The sequence below is a fragment of the Ornithorhynchus anatinus genome, chromosome 10 (genome assembly GCF_004115215.2).
Source record: "Ornithorhynchus anatinus isolate Pmale09 chromosome 10, mOrnAna1.pri.v4, whole genome shotgun sequence".
NCBI lineage: Eukaryota > Metazoa > Chordata > Mammalia > Monotremata > Ornithorhynchidae > Ornithorhynchus > Ornithorhynchus anatinus.
Window position 1 is genome coordinate 8092282 of NC_041737.1, and position 12677 is coordinate 8104958.

Here is a 12677-nt window from a genome sequence, read left to right on the forward strand (position 1 = left end):
CACAATTATTATTATTATTCTCTGTGCCTCAGTTCTCCTTTTCTCCCTCCTACTTAGAGTATGAGCTCCATGTGGGACAGGGACTGTGTCCAACCTAATTCACTTGAATCTAACCCAGTGCTTACAGCAGTGTTTGACACATAATAAGCGCCTGACAAATACTGTTTTTTAAAAAAAGATTGGCAGAGAACCTGTCCCCTGAGGAGTGGGACCCCCCCCCCCGAAGGACTAAAATGCTCTCTGTGGGTTTGTCATGGGAATCGGGTGATTCTGTGAGAGAAAAATGGCCAAACCTCTCCTCAGTCAATCAATCAATAGCATTTACTGAGCACCTACTGAGTGCTGTACTAATGCTTGGGAAAGTACAACATAATAGACAAGACACCTGCCCTTGAGGGATTTACCATCTAGTGGGGGAGAGAGACATTAAAATAAATTACAAATAGGGGAAACCACAGAGAATAAGGATATGCACATATGTGCTGTAGGGCTGGGTTGGCGTATCGAAATGCTGAAGGGCTACAGGCCCAAGTGTATAGGCAAACAGAAGACAGGGAGAATAGGGTTGGGAAATGAGAAATCCACAGCAGAAGGCTTTCATTCAATAGTATTTATCGAACGCTTACTATGTGCAGAGCACTGTACTAAGCGCTTGGAATGAACAGGTCGGCAACACATAGAGACGGTCCCTGCCGTTTGACGGGCTTACGGTCTAATCAGGGGGGAGACGGACAGACGAGAACGATGGCGATAAATAGAGTCGAGGGGAAGAACATCTCGTAAAAACCGATGGCAACTGAATAGAATCGAGGCGATGTACATTTCATTAACAAAATAAATAGGGTAATGAAAATATATACAGTCGAGCGGAAGAGTACAGTGCCGAGGGGATGGGAAGGGAGAGGGGGAGGAGCAGAGGGAAATGGGGGGGAAAGAGGGTTAAGCTGCGGAGAGGTGAAGGGGGGGTGGTAGAGGGAGTAGAGGGAGAAGAGGAGCTCAGTCTGGGAAGGCCTCTCGGAGGAGGTGAGTTTTAAGTAGGGTTTCGAAGAGGGGAAGAGAATCAGTTTGGCGGAGGTGAGGAGGGAGGGCGTTCCGGGACCGTGGGAGGACGCGGCCCGGGGGTCGACGGCGGGACGGGCGAGACCGAGGGACGGCGAGGAGGTGGGCGGCGGAGGAGCGGAGCGTGCGGGGTGGGCGGTAGAAAGAGAGAAGGGAGGAGAGGTAGGAAGGGGCGAGGTGACGTAGAGCCTCGAAGCCTAGAGTGAGGAGTTTTTGTTTGGAGCGGAGGTCGATAGGAGACCACTGGAGTTGTTTAAGAAGGGGAGTGACACGCCCAGATCGTTTCTGCGGGAAGATGAGCCGGGCGGCGGAGTGAAGAATAGACCGGAGCGGGGCGAGAGAGGAGGAAGGGAGGTCAGAGAGAAGGCCGACACAGTAGTCTAGCCGGGATATAACGAGAGCCCGTAGCGGTAAGGTAGCCGTCTGGGTGGAGAGGAGAGGGCGGATCTTGGTGATATTGTAGAGGTGAAACCGGCAGGTCTCGGTAACCGATAGGATGTGCGGGGTGAACGAGAGAGACGGGCTTTCTGGAGAAGATATGATTTTAGTAGGGCTTTAAGTTCTCTCCCCTTTAAAGAACACCACAAGGAATTCTCCCCATCTCTGAAGTCTAGAACCTTGCATTTTCCTTAACTCCTGCCTTTCTTTCCAATGCCACATTCAGTCTGTAGCCAAATCCACTGCATCAGCCTCCTCACTGATTTCTCTGCCTCCAGCCCACCCCTCTCCAGGCCCAGATCATTTTCCTAAAACATCATTCTGCACACATCTCCCCACTTCTCTAAGAATACCAGTAGTTATTCCTTCAGTTAACTCCTTTAAGGTATTCGATCAGCTCTATCCCTTCTAATTTTCCACCCTCATCTCCCATTTCACCCCAGCTCACGCTCACCATTTCTCCAAAGCTACCGTTGTTCTTTGGTTCGTTTTGTGTTCGTGCCTTGCTCTCCTATCTCCCACCACAGACCTCTTGCTCACATCCTCTAGGCTGCAAGGTCACTGTGGGCAGGAAACATGACTACCAACTCCGTTATATTGTACTCTCCCATGCTTAGTACAGTGCTCTGCACACAGTAAGTGCTCAATAAATATAATTTATTGGTTTTGACTGATCGATTGTCCCCTTGCATGGAACTTTCTCCTCCTTTGGATTTGACAAGCCACCCTTCTCCCCATCTTCAGAGCCTTTCTGAGAGTCCATCTCCTCCAAGAGACCATCCCCAAGTAATCGCTTATCTCTCCATTTCATGTCCCCAAATTGACATTTCTACCCTTCCTTGCCACTAAGCACTTAAGTTCTCTCAACTTCTGTGAGTACCTCAGCACCACAGACCTTAGTACAGTGCCTGGAACATAGCAAACGCTTAACAAATACCACTATTTTTATTATTATTATTGTTATCTGATCTGAGGTTGTAGTCAGAAGCTGTCTTTGAGCCATAGTAAGTACTTAACAAACACCATTCAAAAAAAGAATCTCCTGACCATTCATTCAATCTTATTTATTGAGCACTTACCATGTGCAGGGCACTGTACTAAGCGCTTGGAATGTACCATTCGGCAACAGATAGAGACAATCCCTGCCCAACAACGGGTTCACAGTCTAAATGAACATGAGTTTGCCATCTTCTCTAGAAGGAAGGTCAAGGGCTCTGCTGAGTCCTCAATGGCTTGCAGGGAGATTTTCTCCAACTCATAATAATTTTGATATTTGTTAAGCACTTACTATGTGCCAAGCACTGTTTTAAGCACTAGGGTAGCTGCAAGATACACGGGTCCAGCATGGGTCCCGTGGTCTAAGTAGGAGAGAGAACAGATATTGAATTCCCCATTTTTCAGATGAGGGAATTGAGGCCCAGAGAAGTGAAGTGACTTACCCCAGGTCACACAGCAGGCAAGTGGTGGAGTCGGAATTAGAACCCAGGTCCACTGACTCTCAGGCCCACACTCTTTCCACTAGGCCATGCTGTTACCCCATGGCCGAGAAATAGGTGGTTTGCAACTATTATGCTTCCAAACGCTTTAAAATAATTCTAACTAGAGACACCCCATTTCCAAAAGCACTCCGGACTTATTTACCCCTGCCTAGAGGAAGCTCTTCAGTAGACTGATATCTTCCAGTTAACATTAGAGAAGCAACCTAGCCTAGTGGAAAGAGCCTGGCCTTGGGGGTCAGAGAACCCAGGTTCCAATCCCGCTCCACCTCTTGCCAACTTTGAGACCTTGAGCAGATCCCTTCAATTCTCTTTGCCCTGTGCCTTGGTTTCCTCATCTGAAGAATGGGAATCCAATACCTGCTCTCCCTCCCTTTTAGATTGTGAGCCCCTGAGGAACATGACTTGTGTCCTACCTGATCATCTGGTATCTACCTCAGTGCTTGGCACATTGTAAGCGCTTAAAAAGTACTCAATGATCAGAATAATTATTATTATCTCACACCCCAGCTTTCACCTTGAAAAGTCACAGGTCCTTTCGCTGAGCTGCATTCGCCCCACGTCCATGATCTGGGACTTTTGTGGCTGAGACCTAGGGTCTTGGGGTGGTCCCAGGAAGTGGAATCCCTTCCTTAGCTGGTTAATCTGCCCTTCCCAAACTGGTCCCACAGCAGTAATTCTGCACAGAAAAGGGCACTGGCCTGGGAATCAGAGGACCTGAGTTCTAATCCCGGCTCTGCCACTTGTCTGCTGTGTGACCTTGGACCAGTCACTTAACCTCTCTGTTCCTCAGTTCCCTCAACTATAAAATGGGGATTATGACTATGAGCATCATGTGGGACAGGGACCGTGTCCAATCTGATTCCCTTGTATCTGTAGAACATGTAGAACAGTGCCTGGCACATAGTGAGCACTTAACAAATACCATAAGAAAAAAAGACTTGGGTTCTAATTCGGGGTCCATCACTTGTCCTCTGTGAGACCTTAGGCGAGTCACCTAACCTCTCCATCTGCGCCTCAGTTACTTCTTCTTTAAAGTGGGGATTAAATCCTCCTCTCTCCAACTTAGATCGTGAGCCCTACGTGAGTCAGAGACCGTGTCCAACCTGATTATCTTGTATCTATCCCAGCACCTAGAACAGTGCTTGACACAGAGTAAGACCTACCAAATATCACAAAAAAGCAACTACCTTGAATAGCAATATCCTTTCTTTCCCCCTCCAAATTGCCACCGGGTAATACCAAATGTGTGGAATCGGAAATCACCTCCAAACTGAAAGAATAGAGGTAGACAATGATACCAGCACACAGGGCACTCGGGAAACTTGATGGACCAGTTTGGACCCCGAAAAATTCCAGTGAGGAACATCTTTGCAGAGCAATCGGTTGATTTAGACTCTAGGAAGGGGCTCTACCCGCGACTGATGACTCAGCTGCACTTCCGAAGTGCCAGCTGTGTTTTGCAAAAAATGGAAATTCCTCTGACATAATGAAGTCACGATCCACACAAGCACACCGGGGCTCGTTCGGTGTATAAAAGGACCCACGGGAGCACTGCAGCTTACAGAAACCCTCCAAGACAAATCAGCTCCCACAACCTCCTGACAGAGCCACAGACCAGAAGAACCATGACTGGAAAGTTTGTCTTTGCCCTCCTGGCTGTCATGATCCTGACTGCCACAGTCTCAGAAGGTAAGCCCAAGTTTTCTTGTACTCAGCCTGAGAAAGACATCTTAACTTTTTCTTTGATCTACTCAATTCCTCGATCTCCAGACTTTGCTAGTACTGTGAGCAGGCCACGCGTTCAGAGAAATCTATCATTAGGTCGTATTTATTTTCCGCTTACTGTGTGCAGAGCACTTTCCTAAGCATTTGGGGGATAGAACAGATTTGGCAGAGCTGTTCCCTGCCCACAAGGAGTTTACAGTCTAAAGGATCCACAGAAAACCCCTCTGGTTTTGCCTTTACTCCCCTTTCTTTTTAGACACCCAGATGCAAGGATTAATATTTCATGGTGGGCAACTTTTAACCCACCTAAAAGAAACTTTGGGGTTGTGTCATTTCAAGATATTGAAACAGAGAAAGCCTTCCTCGATAGGAGGGTTTGAAGGCATTCTGATGTAAAAGAAACTTTTTTGTTGTGCCATTTAAAGGTTTTTGAAACAAGGGAAGCCTTCCCCATGGGGAGGATTTGAAGGCAACGTTGGAGAATCTCCAGAATCCTCCAGCTTCCCTCTTCCCTACTGGGATCCCCGCAGCCTCTGTGAACCACGGGGCCGTAGGCCACACTAAACCCTTGTGAATACGTAGGAAGGTGGGGCTTTGGGCAAAACCTGCTCAGGGTTTTTAGAGACCTGATCTAAAAGCCCCATTAAAAAAGAGAAATCTACATAGAGGATGCTAGCAATAAGAAAATCTCCGCCACTTGGAGGTGAAGGTCCTTCCAGAATGCTTTGCAGCGCTGGCGTAGGAATGCTTTGGAAAGAAACCTCCACTTCTGTGGATTGTCTGAAATATTTAACTGAAGAGAAACTTCAGAAACAAAAGTCTTTGCGGTTGGGGTGAGCTTTAGGCTTTGGGATTTCCGGAGTCTGTTTGCTAGATAGGAAGGGGCAGTAACTTGTAGGAAGCACCCCTTGATTCTATAGGAAGCGGAACGGTCCCATGGAGGACACAGAAGGAGGTGTGCGGTTGGGGCCCGAACTCACCAGATTTCTCATCTTGCCCCTCAGCTGCCTCTATTAGTAAGGCGAACATCCAACTACGATGCAGGTGCATCAGCACGCACCCCAAACGCATCGCTCGCAAGCACATCAAATCCGTGGAAGTGATCTTCAAGGGACCGCACTGCTCATTAGACGAAGTCATGTGAGTATCCGAGGGTGTGAAACGGGGGCTTCCAGAGGGGATGGGCAGCTCGAGGGTGACCAGTTGCCCTTCAAGCCGTCCCTCCCAAGCATTCAAGTCTGGTTAAAACCATCCTTTATTTTCATAAAGGGGCCTTGAATTTTATGCCAAATCTCATTTTGGTCCAGGGAAAGGGGTGCCTTCTGTCCATCCAAAGGGATCCATCTTGGGGAGATTCAGAGGGAAGGGCACGGTGGATTATCCATTAATCAGTTAACTTCTTTACTGAGCACACACCATACTGTACTGAATGCTTGGGAAGTTCAGTAGAGTTAGTAGACATGACTTCTTTGGAGGATCCTAGGTGATTATAATACTAATGGTATTTATTAAGCACTTACTGTGTGCTAATCGCTGAGGGGGATACAAGAAAATCAGGTTGGACACAGTCCCTGTCCAACGTGGGGCTCACCATCTCCATCCCCATTTTACATATGAGGTAACTGAGTCACAGAGAAGTTAAATGACTTGCCTTAGGTGACTTGCCCGAGGTCACACAGCAGACAAGTGGCAGAGCTGGGATTAGAACTCATGACCTGCGGCCTCCCAGGCCCATGTTCTATCCACTAGGTGATGCGGCTTCAGTAACCGGATGGTCCACGGAGTGGCACGGGAACCTCAGAACCCCCCTGCCCTCCACCCCTCACACCACAGAGAGACTCAACTCCTTCTAGGTGACCCCCAAAGTCCCTCCAGCTTCAGAGCCTGAGCAGGTGCACTGGTCTATCAAACAACACCCCAGACAAGAATGTTGACCCTCATTCTTTTTCTCTGCAGAGTGACGCTCCAGGACAACAAGGAAGTCTGCCTGGACACCACCAAGGACTGGGTACAGGAGCTTATCGAGAAGTATAAGAAAATGTGAGAATGCCTTTCGGAAGAGATTTCTTGAAGGGGGTGGGTCACGGGAAAGTTAATCCATCAGTCCATCAGCGGTATTTCCTGAGCGTTTACTCTGCTCAGAGTACTTTATTAAGCGCTTGGGAGAGGACGAGACAGCAGAATATCATGGAGTACGGTAGAAAACCCTAATCTCTGATGCCAACGCATCAGGTCACCACTCCTCACACGCTGCTTCCCGTGGCGTGTGCTGGAGTGCGAAGCCCCAGAGCTGCTTATGGTTTTCACTGGAGGGGTTGGGGCAGTGGTGTTGTGCTCATGCCCAGGCACGAATGCCTTCCCCATGCCCCACTAGGCTGATGCCCTATGTTTTTATGACAGAGAACCCGGTAATGAGGAATGGCGGTCTTTTCTGGACCGATCAGAGCTCAAGGTGTGGGTGGAAAACCAGGGCTTTGAGCGTGGCCCAAGAGCTTTTCCCTGACATTGCCACAGACTATCCTAACCATAAGTCAGCGTGGCTTAGTGGCAAGAGCCCGGGCTCGGGAGTCAGAGGTCACGGGTTCTAATCCCGGCTTTGCCGCTTCTCAGCTGTGTGACCTTGGCCAAGTCTCTTCACTTCTCTGGGCCTCAATTACCTCATCTGTAAAATGGGGATGAAGATTGTGAACCCTACGAGGGACAGCCTGATTACCTTGTATCTACCCCAGCGCTTAGAACAGAGCTTGGCACATAGTAAGAGCTTAACAATACCAACATTGTTATGAGTCTGCTCCAGTCAAATAAGGTGTCTGCTTACTGCTACTTGGATGCTACTTGGCTCTGTCCATCTGTCAAAATATTCCTGGAGGATGAAAAATAAACCCTTAGTTATTGTCCTGCAGATGAAGAGCTTGCAACTTCAATAGCTATGTGTCTATAAACTCTAACGTTCTTGGATACATTTCTAAATCGCTTCTGTTTTTCTATTTTAGAATCGAGAAGAATAACCAGATGTAAGGAAAAGCAGAATTCCCTCCGGATTCCCTCTAAGAACAACTCATTTGAAAATACCAAGAAATCTTCTAAGACCTCTTTTCGAAAGCCTTGGCGAGAACACTGGGATGTGAATCTAGAGAGCTGGGTTCCAGTTTTCATTTTGCCACTCTTCACTCTCTCTGTGTCCTTGAGAAAGTTCCTTAACTTCTCTGGGCCTCTACTTGTCCACTTGCAATTTGGGAAAAATGATCCCTCCTTCTTTTCCCTCCCTCCCTCCAAGGGCTGACTTGAGAGCTGATTAGCTCAGTGCTTAGAAAGGTGCTTGGCACATACTAAGCAATTAAAAACTACAATAATAATGATGATGATAATAATAATGTTATTGAGAATAAATTAGGCGAGGGACAGGAGAGCACCCTGAGTTTAGGGGGAAGAAATGCTCCAAGATAGCAATGTTGTTTTCATATGTAACTTATTTGCGTACACAATATTTATATATTTATTTAATTTTGTGCTCTGAGTAAATGAGTCATCATTAGAGCTGTGGAAAAGGTGTGTCAAGAATGAAGAGGCAATCCTCGAGGTTCCTCTTCAGGCTTCTTGACCGCTGTCCCCATCATATTTTTCTACAAGCTCAGGTCGATGGATTGCCACACAGTACTCAGACCATCATCCTCTGTCCCACTGACCGCAGTTTACACCGTTCTCTGACTGAGGAGGTGAAATTATGATGTCAGATATACTGTGTTGGAGTGATTTTATTTAAACAGTTGTATTTATTTAAATGGTTAGGCACCATGGTGTTTTATTTATTTAAGTTATTTTGAATGAATCTGGTTACATACCAGAGAAAGAAAAACTATTTTAACAACTGAAACATGTTGCGATGTTTTTGAAACATTGGTTCTGGGGAATGTATTTTTGTGTCATCTGTTTGCCTTTCATTGTAAACTTCTGACTTCTGTAAGATTTTCTTTGAAGTTATTTGGACAATAAAGAGTAACTGTTTTTTTACAAACCAAGAATTTGGTCTCCCTTGTCTCTTAAATGGTATCGCTTTAGCCTTGGGCTACAGAGAATTGTTCAAGATTAATTCAGGGTGACCTCCACAGGACCATAAGTTAAATCATCCTGAATCAGCATGTGAGAAATCCCATTCTAATCGTTCATTTGGCCCAAAATTCTTCTCTCTGACAGTAGCTCTGGGCATGCGGAGGAATTCCCCTATCCTCTCTGTTTGGATCGACCCGTCAAACCCCTAACTCATAACTTCCTTATTATGAATCTAGCGGTTTTGAATTTATTCCAACCCCTCTATGCCACTTAATAAATTAACTTTTTCCTGTAATAAATCAATTTGGACCTGAATTGATCTACACCCCCTTGGATCTAGCGATATTTTCTACCTGATCACATTCCTGTGATCACCCTACTCACAGCCCTACGGCACCCACATACCCATCCAAAAAGTATCTGAATGTCTGTCTCCCCATCTAGACTGTAAAATCCTTGCGGGCAGGGACCATGTCTACCAGCTCTGTTGTACTGTACTCTCCCAAGTGCTTAGTACAGTGTTCTGCACACAGTAAGCACTCCATAAATCCCACTTGTAATCGATTGATTGAATTTCATGGAATCAGTTTCCCCAGTTGGGAATACTCCTGCCTACAGCCAATACAAAGGTGGGATGGGGTTGAGGAGAATGGAATCTGTCCACCTTTCTGTCATGCAGGTACTAAAACCAGTAGAATTTCTCATTATCTGGTTCATCAGGTGAAAAAATAGATCGCTGAGGATGTGTGTATGTCTGTGTGTGTGTTTTTGTATTTCCCAGCAGCTAGTACAGTGTATTGCACGGTGTTTATTCAATAAGCAATCAATAATATTTACTGAGTACTTACTGTGTTCAGAGCACTATACTAAGCACTTGGGAGACTAAAATACAACAGAGTTGGTAGTCACATTCCCTGCCCATAAAGAGCTTACAGCATAGAGAGGGGAAATGGAAATGAATTTAAATAAATAAATTATAGTTAGTGTACATAATAAACTTTAATACTGCCCTTTTTTATGGTTTGTTAAGCACGTGTTATGTGCCAGACACTGTACTAAGGTAGAGCTGTAGACGTCATCTGAGATAGTAAAAGAGGCCTCAAAGTACTCCACCGCTGGAAGAGCGGTAAAATACAATTCAAGGGTAATAGTAATTGTTAGGGCTTCCTAAATGCTGGGATAGATACAGATTGATCAGATTGAACACAGTCAGTGTCCCACATGGGGTTCACAGTTTTAATCCCCGTTTTACAGATGAGGTAAATGAGGCACAGAGAATCGTATCTACCCCAGCGTGACACATAGTAAGCGATTAACGAATACCATTAGCAGCAAAAAAAAGCTCCACAAACTTCCTGAGAAGTTTATTCCACAATTCAGTTGTCCATAGAGTCAGCCCAGAAATACAATTAATATTGCTTTACCTAGAAAAGGACTAGAGTATTTCTTTGAGTTTTAAATGCCATAGAGCAGAGTACTGCCAGAATTTAAAATACTATAATAATAATAATAATAAAAGATACAAGCAAATCGGGTTGGACACAGTCCCTGTCCCACATGGGGCTCACAGTCTCAATCCCCATTTTACAGATGAGGTAACCGAGGCCCAGAGAAGTGAAGTGACTTGCCCAAGGTCACACAAGCACACTTCTGATTTCCAGGTCCGTGCTCTTTCCACTATGCCATGCTGCAACCATGCTTAAACAGAGCAGAGTACTGCTGGAAGCCTCTAAATCACAGCACGGAGCAGACTAGAGACCTGTTATCTAACCTCTCCGGAAGGGTGGAAATTTCCAAGTCCACAATTTTGCGTAAACTGAAGTGTATATGAATCAACAAGTTGAGATAAGAAAACTTCCAAGAGGACGGCGGGCGTCAGAGATTAAACACCCTGAAACCAACAGGTAACTAGAAGGGAGACTTCAATCCCTCTCCCAACCTTCAAAGCCTTATTAAAATCACATCCCCTCCTAGAAACCTCCCCAATTAAGACCTCATTTCCCCTACTCCGTCTCACCTCCGTGTCATTCTCGTCCTTGTTTTTGTCCCCTTTAAACACGTGATATTCACCCCTCCCTCAGCCCCACAGCACTCGGGTCCATATCTTTAATTTATTTAACATCTGTCTCCCCTTACAGATTACAAGATCCTCTTGGCAAGATCCTCAAGCAAATCTCGTATACAGTTCTCTCCCAAGCGCTTAGTACGGTAATCACACAATAAGTACAATCGATTTGTTGATCGTTTGAGACTAAGGAAAGGGAGCAGATGACTCGGGGACTAGCAAAGACTCTGCCCCCTTTTATTGTGGAGCAATGAAAAAGAAAATCTATAATTCCTCAAGAGATACGGTCAAGTACCAAAGTCCAAATTGGTCCCTCTGGATGGACTTCGTTCCAGCTACTTGCCTCGGTTTTCTCTCCTATTAGACTTTAAGTGCCTGGGGGGCCCGGAACACGTCATTTTTTTACTTCCTACTTCCCAGTGCCCATTTCAGGGAACTTGGACTTGGGGTTCTAACACCAGCTCTGCCACTTGTCAACCGTGTGACCTTGGGCAAATTGCTTAACTTATTAGGGCCTCCGTTTCCTTAACTGTAAAATGAGGATTCAGTACTTGTTCTCCCTCTTACTTGGGCTGTGAGCCTCATGTGGGACAGGGACTGTGTCCGACCTGACTATCCTGTCTCTATCCCAGTGCTTAGCACAATTATTGTTATACTCCTACCCCTGTGAATTTTCCCCATCTCCCTTATTGCTTCTATTTATAATAATAATGGCGGTATTTGTTAAGTACTTACTATGTGCAAAGCACTGTTCAAAGCGCTGGGGGGATACAAGATGATCAGGTTGTCCCACATGGGGCTCACAGTTTTAATCCCCATTTTACAGATGGGGGAACTGAGGCACCGAGAACTTAAGTGACTTGCCCCAAGTCACCCAGCTGACAAGTGGCGGAGCCCGGATTAGAACCCATGACTTCTGACTCCCAAACCCGGGCTCTTTCCACTGAGCCACGCTGCTTCTCACGCTGCTTCTATTTATGAAGCACCTCCAAAAATATCCATCCCCCGAACCTTTACTTTACACCCTCTTTCCCCTGATGATCAATCATTCAATCGGTGGTATTTATTGAGCACTTAATATATCCAGAGCACTGTAAGTACTAAGCGCTTGGGAGAGCACTATATAACAGAGTGGGTAGACACGTTCCCTGCCCACAACAAGCCATTGTTCTTGTCTGCCCGTCTCCCCCATTTAGACTGTAAGCCCGTCAAAGGGCAGGGACCGTCTCTATCTGTTGCCGATTTGTCCATTCCAAGCGCTTAGTACAGTGCTCTGCCCATAGTAAGTGCTCAATAAATACTATTGAATGAATGAATGAATAAAGCTGAAATCATCTAGACTGTGAGTTGTGGGGTAGGGATTTTCTCTATCTGTTGCCGAACTATACTTCCCAAGCACTTATTACAGTGCTCTGCACACAGTAAGCACTCAATAAATACGATTGAATGAATGAATGAATTTAGGAGAGCTAAATCGTCTCCCCAATTCCCTCCCACCCCTCCATTCACCTTCTCCCCCTCAGTCTCCTAAATACTTTCAAAGTCTCCCTCCTCTACCTGTGCTTCTGATCCTCTCCCCTCTCCCATTCTAAAATCATCTTCTCCACCATTCCCTCTCTCACTGCCATCTTTCACCACTCACTCTCTGATAGCTACTCCCTCTCCTTCTCCAGCGCAGCCCGCACAGTCCTCTCCTCTGCCGCTCACCTCCTCACTGCGCCTCGGTCTGGCCCGGCCCGTCCCGCCGTTGACCCCTGGCCCACGTCCTACCTCTGGCCTGGAACGCCCTCTCTCCTCACATCTGCCAAACAATCACACTTCCCCCCCTTCAAAGCCCTACT

The 12677-nt window shown here is 46.3% G+C and overlaps 1 protein-coding gene across 1 annotated transcript; it reads left to right on the top strand.

Annotated features, from left to right (window-relative positions):
- The first annotated feature begins 4499 nt into the window (after window positions 1–4499).
- Window positions 4500–8740, top strand: LOC103170567 (interleukin-8-like). Its single transcript, XM_007669183.3, has 4 exons — window positions 4500–4685; window positions 5726–5861; window positions 6678–6761; window positions 7715–8740. Exons 1-4 carry the CDS (start codon window positions 4622–4624, stop codon window positions 7737–7739), a joined length of 309 nt encoding a protein of 102 aa, XP_007667373.1. The 5' UTR covers window positions 4500–4621; the 3' UTR covers window positions 7740–8740.
- The last annotated feature ends 3937 nt before the right edge of the window (window positions 8741–12677 follow it).